The sequence below is a fragment of the Saccopteryx bilineata genome, chromosome 2 (assembly GCF_036850765.1).
Source record: "Saccopteryx bilineata isolate mSacBil1 chromosome 2, mSacBil1_pri_phased_curated, whole genome shotgun sequence".
Classification (NCBI taxonomy): Eukaryota; Metazoa; Chordata; class Mammalia; order Chiroptera; family Emballonuridae; genus Saccopteryx; species Saccopteryx bilineata.
This window is the reverse complement of record NC_089491.1, coordinates 14271396-14285385: the sequence shown is the minus strand read 5'-3', so window position 1 is coordinate 14285385 and position 13990 is coordinate 14271396. Positions and strand designations below refer to the sequence as shown.

The 13990-nt window shown below is 50.4% G+C and overlaps 1 protein-coding gene across 2 annotated transcripts in view; it reads left to right on the top strand.

Annotated features, from left to right (window-relative positions):
- The window catches only part of GSN (gelsolin), a 59653-nt gene that overhangs the window by 29134 nt on the left and 16529 nt on the right, over positions 1-13990 (top strand). Inside the window, exons 1-5 of one of the 2 annotated variants that reach the window (XM_066256340.1) lie at positions 4268-4454; positions 5968-6172; positions 6899-7053; positions 11901-12062; positions 13600-13749. In XM_066256340.1, coding sequence (XP_066112437.1) covers positions 4314-4454; positions 5968-6172; positions 6899-7053; positions 11901-12062; positions 13600-13749 — 813 coding nt within the window. In that variant the 5' untranslated portion in view covers positions 4268-4313. Of the gene's footprint in view, positions 1-4267; positions 4455-5967; positions 6173-6898; positions 7054-11900; positions 12063-13599; positions 13750-13990 lie in introns of those variants that run through there. The other variant, XM_066256341.1, reaches the window with a different exon arrangement.

The window sequence follows — 13990 nt, the reverse complement described above, 5'->3', positions numbered from 1 at the left end:
CCGAATTGGAAAAGAAGTAAAACTATCATTATTTGCAGATGATATGAGATTGTATATAGAAAACCCTAAAGTCTCAGTCAAAAAACTACTGGACCTGATAAATGAATTCAGCAAGGTGGCAAGATATAAAATTAATACTCAGAAATCAGAGGCATTTTTATACACCAACAATGAACTGTCTGAAAGAAAAATTAAGGAAACAATCCCCTTCACTATTGCAACCAAAAAAATAAAGTACCTAGGAGTAAATTTAACCAAGAAGATTAAAGGCTTGTACTTGGAAAATTATAAAACATTGATAAAAGAAATCAAGGAAGATACAAACAAGTGGAAGCATATACCATGCTCATGGTTAGGAAGAATAAACATCATTAAAATGTCTATATTACCCAAAACAATTTATAAATTCAATCCAATACCAATTAAAATACCAATGACATACTTCAAAGATATAGAACACATATTCCAAAAATTTATGTGGAACCAAAAAAGAACATGAATAGCCTCAGCAATCTTGAAAAGGAAGAATAAAGTGGGAGGTATCACACTTCCGGATATCAAGTTATACTACAAGGCCATTGTAATCAAAACAGTCTGGTACTGGCATAAGAACAGGCATATAGATCAATGGAGCAGAACAGAGAACCCAGAAATAAACCCACACCTTTATGGAAAACTGATATTTGACAAAGGAGGTAAGAGCATACAATGGAGTAAAGACAGCCTCTTTAACAAATGGTGTTGGGAAAATTGGATATCTACCTGCAAAAAAATGAAACTAGACCACCAACTTACACCATTCACAAAAATAAACTCAAAATAGATAAAAGACATAAATATAAGCCGTGAAACCATAAGCATCTTAGAAGAAAACATAGGCAGTAAGCTCTCTGACATCTCTTGCAGCAACATATTTGCCAATTTATCTCCACGGGCAAGTAAAATAAAAGACAGGATAAACAAATGGGACTATATCAAACTAAAAAGCTTTTGCACAGTTAAAGACAATAGGAACAGAATAAAAAGACAAACTACACAATGTGAGAACATATTCAACAATACATCTGATAAGGGGTTAATAATCAAAATTTATAAAAAACTTGTAAAACTCAACACCAGGAAGACAAACAATCCAATCAAAAAATGGGCAAAAGAAATAAATAGACACTTCTCCAAAGAGGACATACAGATGGCCAATAGGCATATGAAAAAATGCTCAACATTGCCTGACCTGTGGTGGCGCAGTGGATAAAGTGTCAACCTGGAAACACTGAGGTTGCCGGTTCAAAACCCTAGGCTTGCCTGGTCAAGGCACATATGGGAGTTGATGCTTTCTGCTCCTCCCCCCTCCTTCTCTCTCTCTCTCTATCTCCCCTCTCTATAATGAATAAATAAAATCTTTTTAAAAAAATGCTCAACTATCACTAATCATTAGAGAAATGCAAATTAAAACCACAATGAGATATCACCTCACACCAGTCAGAATGGCACTCATTAACAAAACAACACAGAATAAGTGCTGGCGAGGATGTGGAGAAAAGGGAACCCTCCTACACTGCTGGTAGGAATGCAGACTGGTGCAGCCACTGTGGAAAACAGTATGGAGATTCCTCAAAAAATTAAAAATCGAACTGCCTTTTGACCCAGCTATCCCACTTTTAGGAATATACCCTAAGAACACCATAGAACTGTTCAGATGAGATCGAGCGCGTTCAGGGTGGTATGGCCGTAGACCATAGAACTGTTCCAAAAGGAGAAATGCACCCCCATGTTTATTGCAGCATTGTTCACAATAGCGAAGATCTGGAAACAGCTCAAGTGTCCGTCAGTGGATGAGTGGATTAAAAAGCTTTGGTATATATATATATACTATGGAATACTACTCAGCCATAAGAAATGATGACATCAGATCATTTACAACAACATGGATGGACCTTGATGACATTATACGGAGTGAAATAAGTAAATCAGAAAAAACTAAGAACTATATGATTCCATACATAGATGGGACATAAAAATGAGACTCAGAGACATGGACAAGAGTATGGTGGTTATGGGGGGGGGAGAAAAAAGGAGAGGGGGGAGGGGAGGGGCACAAAGAAAACCAGATAGAAGGTGACAGAAGACAATTTGACTTTGGGTAATGGGTATGCAACATAAGCAAATGTCAAAATAACCTGGAGAAGGCCCTGGCCGGTTGGCTCAGCGGTAGAGCGTCGGCCTAGCGTGCGGAGGACCCGGGTTCGATTCCCGGCCAGGGCACACAGGAGAAGCGCCCATTTGCTTCTCCACCCCTCCGTCGCACTTTCCTCTCTGTCTCTCTCGTCCCCTCCCGCAGCCAAGGCTCCATTGGAGCAAAGATGGCCCGGGCGCTGGGGATGGCTCTGTGGCCTCTGCCCCAGGCGCTAGAGTGGCTCTGGTCGCAACATGGCGACGCCCAGGATGGGCAGAGCATCGCCCCCTGGTGGGCAGAGCATCGCCCCTGGTGGGCGTGCCGGGTGGATCCCGGTCGGGCGCATGCGGGAGTCTGTCTGACTGTCTCTCCCTGTTTCCAGCTTCAGAAAAATGAAAAAATAATAATAATAACCTGGAGATGTTTTTTTCTGAACATATGTACCCTGATTTATCAATGTCACCCCATTAAAATTAATTTTAAAAAAGCAATTAAAAATAAGAGACCTTGGAAATAGAGCAGTTGAGTCCAGTAGGGTGGTGGGAGGCGGGGAGAGGAGTTGGGGGGACTAGGTGAGTCTGGATAGCACTTCTCCTAACCCAGTGATTGTATGCCTCAGGAGTGGGAGCGTGGAGGGTTGGGAAGCGGGTCTGGGAGTGGGGAAAGACTTAAAGGCATATCTTTTCTGAGAGGAGGGTAACAGATAGGACCTAGAACAACAATAACAAAAACCAAAATAAAATATAACCAAAACCAACAACTACAAGAAGCAACTCTTGATTTCATCAGCCAAAGGGGGTAGACAGAAGTGGTTGTCCCTGGGGAGAAGTAAGCAGGGTTGAGAGGAAGCAAACAATTGTACAAATATGTGTCTTTATGTCTTGATGAAAATAAATATTTTCAGAATAAAAACATTTTTGATTGTCTAATCACTATTCTGTACACTTGAAACCAATATGAAATAGTACTGGGGAAAAAGAAGAATAAAACCTTTGTTTAAGAAAGGAAAGAGGCCCTGGCCGGTTGGCTCAGCGGTAGAGCGTCGGCCTAGCGTGCGGAGGACCCGAGTTCGATTCCCAGCCAGGGCACACAGGAGAAGCGCCCATTTGCTTCTCCACCCCTCCGCCGCGCTTTCCTCTCTGTCTCTCTCGTCCCCTCCCGCAGCCAAGGCTCCATAGGAGCAAAGATGGCCCGGGCGCTGGGGATGGCTCTGTGGCCTCTGCCCCAGGCGCTAGAGTGGCTCTGGTCGCAACATGACGACGCCCAGGATGGGCAGAGCATCGCCCCCTGGTGGGCAGAGCTTCGCCCCTGGTGGGCGTGCCGGGTGGATCCGGGTCGGGCGCATGCGGGAGTCTGTCTGACTGTCTCTCCCTATTTCCAGCTTCAGAAAAATGAAAAGAAAAAAAAAAAAAAAAAAAAAAAAAGAAAGGAAAGAGGGTGGTATTGAATAAAGTAGAACCTGCAGTTGCAGAAGGTGAGAGGTCTGCCCGCCAGTCCCAGGGTCCTGCTGGCTCAGGGGTTCAGTCTGCCCCTGGCTGGTGGCAGCTGCATGCCACCTAGGTGGGTAGGCCACCCAGACTGCCTGGGTTCATCTTGGCTGTACCTTTTCCTGGTGGTGTGCAGGTTGTTTGACTGTTTTGCAGGCAGTTTTCCTCTCTGTGAGATGGGGCTGTCCGAATACCCACCCTGCATTGGATAAAGGGTATTAGGCTGTGTCAGCCTTCATATGATGCGTGGAAAGCCTTCAGTAAATGCAGGAGATGTTAGGTGCGGAAGTGGGAGGGGTCTTGCCTGAGTCCCACAGGAGGCTGAGCTGGGCTCCCTGCCAATCATGAATGGCCCCCATTTAGAGTGCACAGAGTTAGCACCTGCTGTATGCCAAGCCCTGTGCCTGGTCTCCGCCCCCAGGAGCTGGGGTGAAGGGGCGCTGCACGCAGCGGAGTCGGTCCCGATGGGAACCCCGATGTCTCCAAAATCCAGGCCAGATCCCCGCCCCTGCCCGGCCCACAGGGCCCCGGCCCTGCCCTGAGCCCTCCCTACGGGGCGGTCCCGGCTTAGGCGGGATGGGCCAGCGGCTACTTAAGGTCCGGTGACCCAAAGTCCGAGACTGTCGCCTGGGTCTTCTGCCGACCTCTCCGCCATGGCTCCACAATGCTCCGCGCCCGCGATGCTGGGCGCGCTGGTCCTGGCGCTGTGCGCGCTGTCGCCACTGACCCATGCGGCCTCCGCACCCCGGGGGGCAGCCCAGGCACCGGCCCAGGCACCGGCGACCCAGGGGCGGGTGAGTGCCCAGGGGCCCCGGGGCTCCCAGAGTAACTCTCTATTGTAAGTTCTTGCAGATACAGCGCTAGGAAAAGGGGAGTAATTCAGGTCTAGAATGGAAAAACTGTTTTGTTGCTTTGTAAGTATCTCTTGCTGCTTCCGGGGCTCCCGTGGATGTGGGTGGGAGCCTCCGGGACCTGGCTGTTTCCTTCCCTAGAGGCTAACCTCACCTTGGCCGGATTTCTTTTCCCTCTCCGCCTTCTGATTTCTTACCCACCCTGCCGCCTGATTTCTCCTTTTCCAGGTCTGATGTCTCTCCTTCCCTCCCTCTGCCTGACTTCTCCCTTTCCCTCTTCTGATTTCTTCCACTTCGGATTCTTCTTTTTCATCTGATTTCTCTCCCCTCTGCAACGTGTTCTCCCTCTTTCTTGTATGATCTCACCTCTGCCTGCTTATTGTCATGATAATGGTTTAATCTCTCCTCGCTGATACCTCCTCTACTCTGTCTGGTTTCTCCTCTCTCCTGTTTCCCTTGTGTATTTCTCCACACCTCTGCCTGAGTTCCCTGTCTCTGGTTTCTCTGACCTGTCCCACCAGATCTGTCCTCCGGCCGGGTGACCTGTGCCTGCTGATTTCTGCCCTTTGGACCAAGGCTAACAGTCCCACTCCCCTCCGTCTGTAGCCCTCCTGCATGTCTGACAGCCTTTCCCCCATCCTTGACCACCTGGTCTCCAACAGGCTCCTGCAGACCCTGGCTGCATCCTGTCCGCCTTTTCCAAGAAATGGAATTTGGGGGTGGGGTTCTGGGGGGCAGGAGGGAGGAGGCAGACAGCGCAGGAAGCCACTTGGGCCGTCATTTTGATCCCTCTTGGGGATATGATGGGGACATGAATGAGGAATGGGAAATCTTCCCACTTCCAAAGAGCAAAAGCAAACAGGTTGTGTGATGTTGGGCCAGCCTTCTCCCCTTTTGGGCCTCAGTTTTCCTATCTACAGAATGGGGTTGGGTGATGAACTCTCTTAGGAGTCTGCAAGTTCTAAGAGCCATGGAGTATGCTGGAAGGAAACACATTGAGCTCCTGGGGACCCCCCAGATTTACCATTTTCATTTGAGGGGGTCTTCCCATGGTCCCAGAGTTTGTGCTCTTAGAGCTTGGGGCAGTTCCTGTTACACCATTTCCTAGCTGGGGGTCCTTGGCAGAGTCACTTCACCTCTCTGTGCCTCAGCTGTACCCATCAATTGGCATTAAGAAGGGAAGAAAAGAGGTTGAGTCCCTTGTGCCCCCATCACTGGAAGGCTGAGTAGAACAGGCAGATGCTGACCAAGGACAGTGTTTGGAGCCTACACTCTGCCCTGTTCGCTCACTCATGGAGACAGGGGTCGTGGAAGGGGTTAGACTTGCCTCAGGGGTGGGGAGTCAGGGCTCAAGTGAGATGCTCTTGGTGCTAGAAACCCCCCTCCCTCGTGCCCCGGGGTCTCTCTCCCTGCCGGGACCCCTGCCCCTGCTCAGGCGCCGCCCTGTCTCTTCCAGCCCAGCAGCATGGTGGTGGAGCACCCCGAGTTCCTCAAGGCGGGGAAGGAGCCTGGCCTGCAGATCTGGCGTGTGGAGAAGTTTGACCTGGTCCCCGTGCCCCCCAACCTTTACGGAGACTTCTTCACAGGCGACGCCTATGTCATCCTGAAGACGGTGCAGCTGAGGAACGGGAACCTGCAGTACGACCTCCACTACTGGCTGGGTGAGGCCAGACTCCACCCCCATAAAGCACCGCCTCTCGGGTGCGGTCTCCAGGCAGCCCCCATGGGAGCTAAGTGACTACTGAACATCACATATGTGCTAGGCCCTTGGCTAGGGATTACGTGCCCTCAGGCTCTAGAGCCGGTGTCCCCAAGGTCAGAGCCCAGCTCTGTCCTGTGGCAGGTCACTCAGAGCCTCTGTAAAGTGTCTGTGACAGTAGTGCCCCACTATCTCATAGGGGTGCTGTGAGGGTTAAACAAGTTAGCATGGCGCTCAGAACTGGGGGTGGCTTGGGGACCCTGGACCCCTCCACCGCTTCCCTGGCCCAGTTCCAGCCATGTCCTAGTTTACCCTTCAGAGTCGAGAGCCTGGAGTCGCTGCCACAGCTCTACTGTGTGACTCTGTAAGTCCTCACTGAGCCTCAGTTTCCTAATCTGAATTGATGCTCCCAGGCCTGACTTCATGCTCAGTAGCGTTGAGTGAGTGTAGGAGAACAGAGAGGCAAGTATAGGGGGATGTGTAGGAGCTGGGAACACTCTTAGCGACCATGGAGGCAGGCCCCCATCTACCCGTTATACAGGTGGACTAACTGAGGCTCACTGAAAGCAGGGGCTTGCCCAGCTTCTCCAGCCAGGCCAGCACAGTGCTGGGGGCTCCAGACTCGTCCTCCAGAGGAGGCTGGGAGAACTCTCTGGAAGCCAGGCTCACGCTGCTCTGACGTCCCCAGGCAATGAGTGCAGCCAGGATGAGAGCGGGGCGGCCGCCATCTTCACCGTGCAGCTGGACGACTACCTGAACGGCCGGGCTGTGCAGCACCGCGAGGTCCAGGGCTTTGAGTCGGCCACCTTCCTCGGCTACTTCAAGTCCGGCCTCAAGTACAAGGTTGGTCCTGGGCAGCAGGGACAGATGCACCAGTGGCAGGACTCACTCAGGCCCACCCTCCTCTCAGCCTTCGGGGGTGAGATAGGCAGATAGGTCAGAGCTCAGCCTTTGGAGTGGTCAGCCCTGGGTTTGAATCCTGGACCCTTCCTAGCTCTGTGACCTTGGACAATTCACACTCCCTCTCTGAGCCTCTGGTTCCTTATCTTAAAGTGGAGAGAAGAGAATTCCCCATCACTTTACAGTTGTCTTCCTAGCCCCAGCAGAAAGGGGTGGGCCGTGGGTGGAAACCCAGCCACTCACCTGTCCTGGCCTTGGGCCCAATCCTATTTTTGCACCCCGTAGTCCTTGCACCCTGCCAACAGAGGGTCCCAGATTGGGTATTTGAAACGGCACCCTTGATCACATTCCTCTTTCTATTCATTAGAATCCCCCTTGCCCTGGCCGGTTGGCTCAGTGGTAGAGCGTCGGCCTGGCGTGTGGGGGACCCGGGTTCGATTCCCGGCCAGGGCACATAGGAGAAGTGCCCATTTGCCTCTCCATCCCCCCTCCCCTCCTTCCTCTCTGTCTCTCTCTTCCCCTCCCGCAGCCAAGGCTCCATTGGAGCAAAGATGGCCCGGGCGCTGGGGATGGCTCCTTGGCCTCTGCCCCAGGCGCTAGAGTGGCTCTGGTCGCAGCAGAGCAACGCCCCGGAGGGGCAGAGCATCGCCCCTTGGTGGGCAGAGCGTCGCCCCTGGTGGGCGTGCCGAGTGGATCCCGGTCGGGAGTCGGTCTGACTGTCTCTCCCCATTTCCAGCTTCAGAAAAAAAAAAAAAAATAGAATCCCCCTTGAACTTGGACTCTGAAAAGTCTGAGCCCCCAGCCAGGTAGGGCTGAACAAAACAAGCCAGGAAGCCTGCAAAGCTGTCGCCTAATATGCTGTGTGACTCTGGCAAGCCACTTGGCCTCCCTGAGCCTCCCTTTCTTCTTCAGCTACGTGAGAGCCAGTTATACCTGCCCTTCAGGCCTGGGCAGAGGAGTTGGTGAACAGGTAGCTGGGAAATGCCTTCCAGAGGGCTTGGCACCTTGGAAAGGTTCAGGAAAAACTGTAGTTTTGAAAAGCTGGGCTTATTTTTGGTCAGAATAGAATCACGAGCTTTGATAGCCAGATAGACTTTAATGTGAGAGTCGAAATCTCTTCAGAGATGAAGGGGGAAACTGAGGCACAGAGTGATTAAGCACTGGCCCAGGGCCACAGAGCAAGTCAGTCCGAGACCTAGGACCAGAACCCAGATCTCCTCACTTCCACCATTCTTTTCACTACACTGGCCAGCCTCTCAAGTCAAGTATGTGCCGCTAATGTGTTGTGTAACTTTATACAAGTCATTGTCTCTCTCTGGAACTCAGGGTCCTCTGTGTCAACAGGGTGATGACCCTGTGTACCCAGGTGAGGCATAGGGCATTGGATGATGGGAAAGTGCTAGTGAGACTGAGATAGCAAAGGGCAGGGTGTGTCCTGGGAACAGAGCCCCAGCCCTTGGCTGGACAGAGCTGGGCTGGATTCCCTAGAGCTTGTAGCGCCCCCTGTCTGCAAATTACCCAGTTCACCCATGCTCACAGCTCCTACTAAGCTGTCCAGCCAGCTCAGCCTTCTTCCTCCGCCCCATTCTGGGGCTGTGATACCTAGAAGAAGGAGAAGTGAGAAGGTTGGAACCCAGTCCCCTGACCTGGAGAAGTACCTGGCTTTTTTGCAGCTACTGGAGCAGGAAGTGGAAAGAGCACTTGACAAGGAGCCAGAGAGATTGAGGTTCCAGTCCCAAGGCACCCCTCTCACTGTGAGGCTTAGGGCCAGCTGTGTGCCTCTGGGTGTGTGCTCTCACACATCCCCCATTTGGCATTCATTCATCAAACGTTTATTGGTTATGTAACAACAGTGCCTGCTTATTGTTGCTTCTGTAAGGACAAGTTCAACAACTTGCATAGCTGGTAAGTGATGGAGCTGGGATTCAAACCTAGGTGTGAGGGGCTAGCATGGAGCTGGTTCTGAGGGGACAGTTCAAGGTCCCCTGGTCTATGATCTTAGCTCAGATGAAGCCTAGGCATCTGCATGCCTCCCCCACTCTGGGGACTTTTCCAGGATGTTCTAGGGCCACTCTCTGAGGGAAGGGTTCCCAACTCAGGCCGAGATTGGGACTTTAGTCCTGAAAGGCCCCGGCTCCTGGTGCAAATGTGAGTTCCCAGGCCAGTCCTGTTTGCCACTTTCTGCAAGTCCGCCGGCTGCCCCCACACTTGGCAAGCCCAGCCAAGGTTCTTGGCCGGGAGCCCTCATCAATTATAGATCCCCAAGGAGCAGAGCTTGTTATGCAAGACTTATTCCTGTGAAAGCCTGCACCTCAAACCCATTCTGCCCTCCAGTGTGAGAAGGGGCAGGGAGGGGACAGGGCTACTAGAAGGGCTGCCACAGGGTCTGGCTCATCTTGTTCTGCAACCCCCAAGTCCTTTTAAAAGTCACTGCCTCCTTCTCTTCCTTCTTCTTTTTCTCCTCTTCCTCCTTTTCCTCCTTGACCCTCAGACAGGATCCTAGAGACCCCTCGGGGCTGGCTATTTGAAACCCTTTGTTCAAACAGAGTGTGGGTTGGCTGATTCTAGAAGCCCTTGACCCCAGGAGCACAATGGAAAACACAGAGAATCACTTGAATCCTTCCCTTCCCATCCTCCTTCCCATTTCACAGATAAGGAACTCTGTGTTTAGAAGGTAGAAGGGACCAGCCCCAGCCACTACATTTTTCTTTGTTTTAGAAACAATTTCACATTTCAAAAAATGTAAATCTTTCCAGTTTTTCCTTTCTTCTGACTATAAGAGTGAGACCAGCTTATTGTAAAATGTCAAACATTATAGAAATACATGTTATCAAAAGTAAAAGTCCTCCCATGGTTCTACTTTTGGAGTTGCACACCAAATAATGGATTCTCTCTCTCTCTCTCTCTCTGAACATATAGATGTGTATATTCTTATAGATATAGAACGATCTAAAAATATCTGACTACTTTAATTTGCAAAGTGGCTTTTAAAACAATTTATCCTATTAAATTTTATTCAAATAATATGATGCCCATTTTCACCCACCTAATGATTAGACCATCCAAAGCAATAATCAATCCTAAAGATTATAGTACAAGTAGTAAAAATTTCAAAAAATTCCTGCCTCTTGCATTTGTAGATCCACTGTCTTTGAAGAACTTACTTTTGTTATTTTGTTAACTTGTCTCTTCAAGTCTAATTTTCTAGATCAGGAGAATTAGTTAATCAAGAAATGCATGCCACAATCATTAGAAATCCAGTATTCTTTTATTTTATAAGTTTATACACAGAGAATGTATTGGAACCAAGATTTATGAATAAAACAACCCTTTTAAAAAGCGTTCCAGTTTTTTTTTTAAATAACAGGCATGCTTGAACAAATACAATATTGTAGAATGTATGAAAAAGAGGTTAAGGGCCTTTCTCTTCCCCCATTTCCTTGTCTCTGAGGAATCCACGAAAAATGGTCAAACTTTTCAGATCCACTGCCTCTCTAGCTGCAGTTAGATGAAGTCCCCAGGTCAGGGCTGCCCACAGACACTAGGAACTACTAGGCTGGCAGACTTGGAAGGGGTGGGTCCCTGGAACAGTGAACTTGGGTGTAAAACCCAGCACTGCCACCAACTAGCGAGGATCCTGGACACGGGGCTTAACTTCTTTGAACCTCAGTCTCCTTGCCTGTGAATGAGAGTCTTACCTGAGAGCTTGTGACACCACATTGCATGTCCATAAAGCAGGTGCCTCAGCCCTTAGTGAATAGCATCCTTGGCAATCATTACCAGGTGAGCACAGGGCATTTCATCTTTTCCTCCAGCCGCCCTTTCTCACCTGCTCCCCGGCAGGAGGGCTTTTGAAGCAGGGCATAAGGAAAAGCCCTTTGAACACCTTAGCAGCCTTGCTGAGCCCAAGGGGATGCTCTTGAAGGGCCTCATGCTGGTACCAAGAAAGGACACCAGGGGGCGCTTCACTTGCAACGAAAAAAGAACTCTGCTCGTAGAAATTAGGGGATATTTTATAGCTTCATATTCATTTTGAAATATCCCTAATTTTTGTGAGAAGTATACATTTCTACTTGAAAGACGTTGCTCGGGACAGGAGCTTGTTCCTGCCTCCCGTCCGAGGTGACCATAATGACCTTTTGCCCTAAGAAAGCCTGATGTCAGGGAAGAACCTGTAGATTCCGTCACACCTGGGTTTGAATCCCAGCTTGGGCAAGTCCATTCGCTTCTCGGCTCTACTTCCCTCACCTGTGAGGTGGGGATAACGACACCTGTCTCAGAGATGACACATGCAAATAGCCCAGCACAGGGGGCATTATCGTTTCACAAACACTTCCATATTACTTACTGTGTGTAGACATAATAGGAGCCTGATTAAAACTAGCTCCTTTGTCGCCGTGCCCTCGCTGAGTCTGTGGTGAGTCAGTCTTGGCTTCACTCTGTAAAGTGAGGCAGCGAAGAGGGGCCCGGATGGGCTGGCTGCCTTTCTGGCCTTCGTGGAAGCCCTTCCTCCCCTCCCCCAGGGAACCCTGTTCTTGGAGAATGTCTTGGGGATCAGGGTTCCTTTGAACATGCTTGGGGAATGGTGTTGAGACAGGAAAGTGGCCCCAGAGGTCTTTGTTAGTGAGGATGGGGTTCAAAGCGGTGGCAGCAAGGTGCCGCGGTACGGAATCTGCCGGGAGGCCTCTAGTCCTGTGCCGGAATTCTCTTCAGCTTAGCCCTATTCCTTTCCCCATGTCTGCTTCCTGGGCCCTCTCCCCTGGGCTGACGCTGTCCCCTTGTCCCAACAGAAAGGAGGCGTGGCATCAGGGTTCAAGCACGTGGTACCCAATGAGGTGGTGGTGCAGAGACTCTTCCAGGTCAAAGGGCGGCGTGTGGTCCGTGCCACTGAGGTGCCTGTGTCCTGGGAGAGCTTCAACAATGGCGACTGCTTCATCCTGGACCTGGGCAACGTGAGTCCTGCCCTGCCCTTTTCCAGGGGACACTGAGGTACTCCTGGCGGGGCCAGTCCTGACTCTGGGGAGGTAGACACACCCTTGTTAACACACACAGACGCAGATAGGGAAAGCCACGGGCACAGCAGCCCCGTGTATGCACATGCTCTGTACATAAGTCAGACACACCTGCAAACAGTCAGGTACAGATGTGCCCGGCACTGAGACTCCCACATGTGCAGACTCAGACCTGTCATGCTCATGGGCACAGGCCTCCTGCACAGTGTGCTCAGGCTCCAATTGACATATAGACTCCTTGACATCTTGTGTTCATATGCACATCTTGTGTATCTTTTTACATAAAGTCACCCACTTAAAAACGCATTGCAGGCATGTGCAAAAACTATTGGCTCTTGCCCACCAGGCATGGACATGGCACCATTACAAAAGCCTACACATGCAGACTTGGTGTGTTGTTCAAGGCCCCATCTATACATGTGTCAAATGTGCAGTTGCACAGCACACTCGTAAATGGCAATGCGTGTGGGTGTACTTACCCAGGCCCACCTTACAGATGTGTGATGCTTAGACCCATTCCTCCCAAATCCACGTGCCCCATACCTGCAAATGAACATGGACAGACATTGCACACCATTCTCATGTATATGTGTGTCCATGAAAACATAGGTACACACTTATTTAGTGTAAGCTTTTTATTAAAGTATAATAGGCACCCAGGAGAGTGTGTGAATCCTGAGTGAACAGCTCTTTGGATTTCACAGAGTAAACACACTGTCTGGATCAAGAAACAGAACATCAGCAGCCCCCAGGATGCCCCTCCTGTTCCCTTCCAGCCCTTCACCCCCAAGGACAACCGCCATCTTGAACTCCCAACAGCACAGAGCAGTGTTGCCTACTTCTGAAATTTGTATACATGGAACCATTCTTTTCCATGTTTGACTTCTGCTCATCATTCCACTTCTGAGATCCATCCATATGTAGATTGATCATTCTCCTTGCTCTGTAAGATTCAGTTGGCTGGATACGCCATGATGTATGCATATCTGTTGTTGATGGGCACTGGGGCAGTTTCTGGTTTGGGGCCATTATATGTGGTGCTATTCCAGTGTTCTTGTGCAGGTCTTTTGGTGGACATCGGGATGCACTTCTGTTGGGTATATTCCTAGGAGAAGGATGGCTGGCTCACAAGATAGCAATAGACTGAGCTTTATTAACTATAGCCACATGGTTTTTCAAGTTGGTTGTACCAATTTCTGCTCCCACCAGCAGGCAGACATTTTTATACACATGCTCTGTGCGGTTGCACCTGTGAAAAACACATATCTTGAGCCATGCACTCACATACCCTGGTGCACTCAGATCACACTCGCTATGCTTGGTTGTGCGCACGTGCACGCTCCACTGGCACTCACCTGCGCAAGCAGAGAGCAAGGCGAGCTTACACCCACCCCACAGTCTCCTCCCGACCTTGTCACTGGGCAGGGCTTCTACGAAGGCTGGGGCACGGCCTTATACGGGGGTCTGTGTCTTACAGGATATCTATCAGTGGTGCGGCTCCAACAGCAACCGATTTGAGAGGCTGAAGGCCACGCAGGTGTCCAAGGGCATCCGGGACAACGAGCGGAGTGGCCGGGCCCGCGTGCACGTGTCTGAGGAGGGCGCCGAGCCTGAGGCGATGATCCAGGTACTGACGGCAGCATCCCGGGAGTGTAGGGCGGAGGCCGAGCATGGAGACAGGATGCTGTTTACTTTCTTACATTTAGTAGGCAATTTTGAGTTGAATTTGCTTTTCTATCAAGCTGGAGCTCTTAGGAAGTAGGGAAGAGCGGCTGCCCCAACAGCTCCCAGACTCCGCTGAGTGGGGGCTAGATTCCCCGCGCTGGTGTTTGCTGGGGTTGTGAGCCGCACCCTCCAGCTGGGAGGGC